The 6,598-nt window shown below is 35.8% G+C and overlaps 1 protein-coding gene across 4 annotated transcripts in view; it reads left to right on the forward strand.

Annotated features, from left to right (window-relative positions):
• The window catches only part of tbc1d1 (TBC1 (tre-2/USP6, BUB2, cdc16) domain family, member 1), a 78,084-nt gene extending 71,833 nt beyond the window's left edge, over positions 1-6,251 (forward strand). For all 4 annotated transcript variants that reach the window (XM_073865167.1, XM_073865168.1, XM_073865174.1 and 1 more), the window contains 3 exons: positions 540-709; positions 2,789-2,965; positions 4,675-6,251. In XM_073865167.1, coding sequence (XP_073721268.1) covers positions 540-709; positions 2,789-2,965; positions 4,675-4,884 — 557 coding nt within the window. In that variant the 3' untranslated portion in view covers positions 4,885-6,251. The remainder of the gene's footprint in view (positions 1-539; positions 710-2,788; positions 2,966-4,674) is intronic.
• Positions 6,252-6,598: the final 347 nt, after the last annotated feature.

Consider the following 6,598-nt stretch of genomic DNA (forward strand, 5'->3'; position numbering starts at 1 on the left):
CCATTTAGGTCTTAAGAGAAAGTAAACAGATGAAAAAGAAAACGCACGTGTAACAAACAGTATGTTGGATCCGGACTTTGGTCTTTAAAGGAGAACTTACCAAATTTTGCTTCTATCTGTCACTTATCTTGAATAAATTACTTTTCTTATTTCATCACTGTTTATCTTCAGGGAGCTTGAGTTTTGTTTGTTTTATCTTCTTTTTTAGGTTTATACTTTTTTTTGTAATATTGATATTACAATATCACAATTCTATGGTATCAAACATTTTAATAACATAAATAAAAGAAAACTTTGTGATACATATCGTTATCTAGATATAAAAGGAATTCATATCGCCCACCCCTAATCCTAACAAACCATTCAGCAATGGAAAGCTTATTTATTCAGCTTACATATGATGTATAAATCTTATGGTACTTTAAAAAATGTATCCTTATGACTGGTTTTGTGGTCCAGGGTAACATATATAAAAATAAAATTTACCATTAGGTGGTTTAAATGGATTAAACCAAACCTTATTGATTTATTTCTTCCAGATATGCTGTTTCTCCAGGGATCGGAGGTTACCTTCAAAGTGGCCCTGAGTCTGCTTGGTAGCCACAAGCCTTTGATTCTTCAACATGACAATCTGGAGTCTATTGTTGAGTTCATCAAAACAACCTTACCTAATCTCGGCCTTGTGCAAATGGAAAAAACAATCAACCAGGTAATATTATTGTAATATTATCGTAAGCATGTATGCCATCAACAGTTCAACAGCCACAACCGTACATGCATACTTTCACTTGCTCTGTCTGTGAGTGTTAGGGCTGTGGCGTGTTTGGGTGTGGATTTAGAGTATTTGTGGGTTTTTTCTGTGGTGATAGTACTGTAAGCGCATCTTTTGCCTGCCGAGGAACACAGTAGTGTATGGACTCGGGTGTGTCTCTTGTTCATCTTTATATGCGGTTTGCATACTATAATTGCTAGTTTCATCGTGAACTCAACAAAAATAATAGATGGAGTTAGTAAAATATGGGCGTTGCTCGATGTGCCTTTACTTTGAATGCAAAAACTTTGTTGCATACAAGACCGGTATGAAAAAGGGTCCAGGGGTTTGCCGTTCCCTACATGCAGTTCACAAGCTGATTGAATAACAATAATTTAACAAAAAAATATATTTATTTTGAAAACAATTTACAATACGGTTGTATTTGTCAACATAAGTTAATGCATTGCAATAGTTAAAGGAACAGTATGTAAGAAATTTATATCAATGAATCATGAAATGGCCCTGATATGTCACTAGACATTAAGAAATCATTTTCATTTCAAATACTTATATCACTGACAACAGTGGTCCGGGCAGGATATTGTCATTTAAAAAGTGGAGTTGCAGCCCTCAACTGATGTTTATGTTATCAAGTTGTGTATTGGCCACCAGTTGTGTGATTGCAGTACCAGTTTTAGCCACAAGTTTTGTTATTGCAATACCAGTTTTGGCCACAATCCTACATACTGTTCCTTTAAAGGCGGAGTCCACGATGTTTGAAAAACGCGTTGGAAAAGGAGACGGGCCGACTACCAAAACACACTTTCAAATCAAATCAAATGCCGGTTTGCGTATGTGTGGGGCTGGTCTATCAACAGAAGGTCCAGATTCTATTGGGGTAGGGGCGTGTTTGTTTAGGTGATTTCAAATATCAACATTGGCTTTCAAACATCATGGACTCCGCCTTTAAGATAAACTAACAGTGAACAATACCTATACAGCAAATATTATTCTTTATCCATTTTTAAATTAAATTAATTAATGCACAATAAACAATGTTAACAATTTCAGTGGCATTGTTAATTAACATTAACAAAGATAGATAAATGCTGAAAAACTATATTGCTCATTGTTAGTTCATGTTAGCTAATGCACTTACTAATGTCAACAAATACAAGCTAATTTAAGTGTTGCCTTCAGTTTTATGAAGTTTTTAATTGTTTAATTGACATTTACTGTATATTAAAAGGAGTACAAGTGTACTATAATTGCATATCAACTAGGGTTGCATAATGATTAATCGCAATTAATTTATTTTTAATCTATTGCAGAATAAAGGTTTTTGTGTGTATCATATATTTTTGTGAACTGTGAATAATAATTATTTATATATAAATATGCACACATGCATGTATAATTTTAAGAAAAAAAATTATATATTAAGTATTTCTATATAATATAAATTAACCATAAATATACAAAAAAATTATATATATATATATATAGCCTTTTGTGCAGCGATTTTTTTTTTGTTTGGCCGACCTAGTTAAGGCAGTAGGGTTTCCAAGCTTAGGCGGGCCACCTGAACTGAAATGTGTGCGGGAAACCCTGTTATTATACACAGTACACTAGTATTCTGCAATAGATTAATCACGTTTAAAATATTATTATAAATTATTCTATTTATTTTTGTACATTTAATATATTGTTATGCATTGTTTTTCTTTATTTAATTGCAACCTTCATTTTTATACTTTGCTCTAAATGTGTATGTACAATTTTTGTGTGAGTGTTTGAGCACCGTCCAGTTTTTGAGAATTTACGACGCCATAAAATGAGATAAAAGATTTACGCACCAAAGGCATCTGTTGTCAGTCTGTTTTTTTTGGGTGTGGGTCTCGAGATGATCATGCATCAGTAGACTTATTTGGACCCTCCCTCACTATTCGACACAAGTTGGCATGCACACAAACAAAGAAACGTGCCTTGACCTGCTAGAGCTCATCCCGTTCCTCTCTGAACATGTCCATGTAGGTGTCTGAGATGGATATCAGTAAGCAGCTGCAGGCCTATGAGGTGGAATATCACGTTCTTCAGGACGAGCTCTTGGATGGCCCCTCCACTCTCAGCCAATCACAGCGAGTTGCCCAGCTGGAAAAGACCAATGGAAGCCTCCGGCAGCAAAACTTGGACCTTTTAGAGGAACTACAGGTGACTATTACAAGCTGAAATATTTGATGTATCACAACGATACAATTTCTCGCTAGAAATGCAATCAAAAGATATCAAATGTGAAAATATAACCGTGTTTACACTAAATTAGTGCTCCAGACCATAGATATGTATAAAGGCTAGATGTGTTACGGCGGAGTCTCTAACGTCGTCACTTGGTGGCCATCTTGCCATGGGGAGCTCGCTCACTCGTGGCGTTGTGTTTAATGGTGCAGGTACTTCCAAATGACCACAACTTGCTCAATTTTTTACCAACTTTCAAACAGTTTGGTTTCTTACAAACGTTATTAACGTGGCTATGATTCTGGATGCTTTAACATGTTTCATGAATTTTTTTTGTATAAGTATGCAGTGTCATAATTGCATCTTTGACATTTTTAACAAACCAAACCATTTGAAAATCTGTAAATTAAGCAAGTTATGGTCATTTAAAAGTACCTGCACCATTAAACTCAATGCTACGAGTGAGCGAGCTCCAAATGCGGACGTACCACTCAACTGGCCAGCAGCGCGTGCGAGACATCTAGCCTTTATACATATCTGGGTGATTCTCACGAAAACTTGGTTTTAAAAATATCAAGCATGAAAATGTAAAAATTGCTTAAATTTACTTTTTTTCCCACCAGACATTGAAAAACAAAGTCTGGAGTAAATGGGAACATTAATTTAAAAACTTTTACTTATCATTTAACACTTTTTGTAACATAATTTAAAAAATTAGTCCTAAAAAATCTCATTACCGCAGCAGTCAGAAAACATCAACACTGACATATTTTCAAAATGACATGACAAACCTGAAAGAACATAATTTGGAGATTCTGCACATGCATTTAAAATCAAAGTATTATTCTTCTATTAATTAAATTAACATTTAATAAGCATCGGTTGAGGTAATGATAATCAAAATGTCGTGTAAGCATTCTGACAAGATAATATTTCAAATTAACTGAAAAAAAATGATCTTACCTGGTAGCCATCTTGAAGTAACTGGTCCATGTGCTTGGTCACTCAAAATCAAACTTTATTAAAATTCTGTATGTGTGCTTAAACTGTCCTCAAAAAGTGTTGCAGAGGATGAGAACATCAGGCATGGACACATCATTTTCCTAATTTTTCTTCATTATTATTATACATGAATATTCAGTAAATATTTTTTCTGTCATCTAAAGTAGTCTAGCAAAACATCTATTTATTTATTTTTTCTTAATATTTGTGTGTTAATTTGATTAAATTACAACATAACGCATGTTCAAACACAGCCGGACACATTGCGGTAATGAGAATTTCAGCAGAAAATTAGATAAAATTTCCAATTATAAATTTGTATGTTGAAATCACACATTGTGCAAGCTAGAACACAGTATTGTGTTAATTCTGATGCTTTTTAATGTTACTATATTACACATTTTAAAGCTAAAATCATTAGTGCCGTGGTGTTTCAATGGTTTCGTGAGAATCACCCATCTATGCTCCAGACCCTTTTAGACCAACATTAAAAAAAATTTAAACTTGAACAGGCTTGACCAATCACATTTACTGTGTTGGACAAGATAATGAAGGTATCTCAGGACACATTGGATTCAGACGTGCCTTGATCCCTTCTTCCGAATGAGATTTTGGACACAGCCAGAGTCTGCCAAAATGCCTAACCTGTAAAATGTTTACCATGTAAAATGTTTTCCTTTCAGGTTGCCCATGCGAAGATCCGATGTCTGGAGACCCGTGCGGAGGGCCTGGTGAGCCGAGAGGCCGAGCTGCAGTTGGAGGTTAAAACTCTACAGCAGGAACGGGCAGAGCTGCTCCAGACCGTATCCAACCTGAGAGCTCTCCAAAGCAGCCTGGGAATAAACGCCCCTTGCCCCACCCTGGATGACCTTACTACTGCAATCACCAACTAGTAGCTATTCCAGAAATTGATATTTATAGAGTCCAGCACTGATAAACCATGACATGTCATCAACTAGGGCTACCAACTCCATCTTTTGATGTGATGCATCGGCTCTGTTAATCTCTAATCCTCTCATTGGCTCTAAACTGTTTTAGTGGGGGACAGGATGACATTTTCAGGACTCTTTCAGTGAACTCCGGTTCACTGGTTTCCCTTCACCTAAGAACCTCTTTCTGAGGACTGATACAGGGTACCTGTATAAGAACAACATTTAAAGATCAAATTGCTGAGATTTCCGGTGCTTCAAGCTTTTTTTGGGTCACTTTTTTAAACAAGTGCACGTTCTTTCACTCCCTGCTTCATTTTGGAGTGGCAATGACCCCGACAAAGCCTCTCTGAGGTGGATTTGACTTGACTGGTCTGTTTCCATGACACATAAGATTGACCGATCCCCAGTTAGCACTGACCAGCCCGTGGAGCGGCTCGGATGATTGCACTCCAATTGTGCATCGCAAAATTTGCACCCTGTACTTGTTTTGTGTGTGTGTAGGTTAGTGTGTGCGTGTGTATGTGGAAATCCACGTGGCCAATGACTCCATTACCAGTGCAATAGAAACTTGAATTAAAAACGACACTGTAATCCTGTACATCTTCTGTTAAAACAAAAACCAAAGTGCATATTCAAAAACAGATTTTTTTTCAGACTTCATTAGAGTCTAAAATGCTGCTGATTTAACAAAATAACAATAAATCCATAAAAAAAAAAAATTCATTACGCATAAGTGTTCATAATGCATTATTAATCTGCATATATAAGAACTGTTCAGTTTGTTGTGTTAAACAAGAATTTATTTTTGGTACCTATTGAACCAAAGATTTTTATTTTACGTCCTTTCTTTTTCCGTGGCATGCATTGGATATTTATATGTGTAGTTCATTCGTTCGACCACGTCAGTCGCTGACACGTTTTAAACGCACGTCTCCATTCGAGCATGAAATGTTTTGACAGATAGAAATAAAAGGTGTGTGTGTGAACACGGAAAGAAAATGAATGTTCTTACATCATGTGCGTGACAATGCTTTCTTACCCTCCTGACCTCTTTTTCTCTTTTGGAGAATTCTTGTTTGTTTTTCTGTGATGCTGTTTAAACATTGTTGTTGATGAAGTGGTTTATTTTTATCGATTTTTATTGAGAGTGTTATTCTCGCCGTTTTCATTAAACTACTTTATAAACAAACGTGAATTGGGTCGATTTGCTCGATACGCTGTATGTGTGACCTTTCGTTTTTATGTTTGTGGTTCTGTAGAAAAAGATAATACTCGAAGTTCTCTTGAATCTGACTGTTGTGTGTTTAAATAAACAACATTGCGTTTGATTTTTTTTTTTTTGCAGGATAATCTAAGGGTTTGAGCATTTGCGCAATACTCGCTTCTAAAAGTGATTAATTTTTGTCAGCCAAGGTCACAAATGTCCACAATCCACATACTTGCCCCGTTAGCCTTACTTTAAATTCTTGTACAAGGCCATTTGAGCAGAAACTCGTATTGCTTTTGAAAAATGTTGAAAGAGGTATTTAAAAAGGTTAAAGCAAGTAAGTAGTGTCCCAAAACCTTCTTGTGTGTTGACCTATAGTGTCAGAGCGATTGATCATGTGTGCTTAACAGGGTCAAGTTCACAAGTGAAATCAATAACTTTGTAGGTTTGTTTCATTGGATATTGTAG

Source organism: Misgurnus anguillicaudatus, chromosome 3, assembly GCF_027580225.2.
Source record: "Misgurnus anguillicaudatus chromosome 3, ASM2758022v2, whole genome shotgun sequence".
Lineage (NCBI taxonomy): Eukaryota > Metazoa > Chordata > Actinopteri > Cypriniformes > Cobitidae > Misgurnus > Misgurnus anguillicaudatus.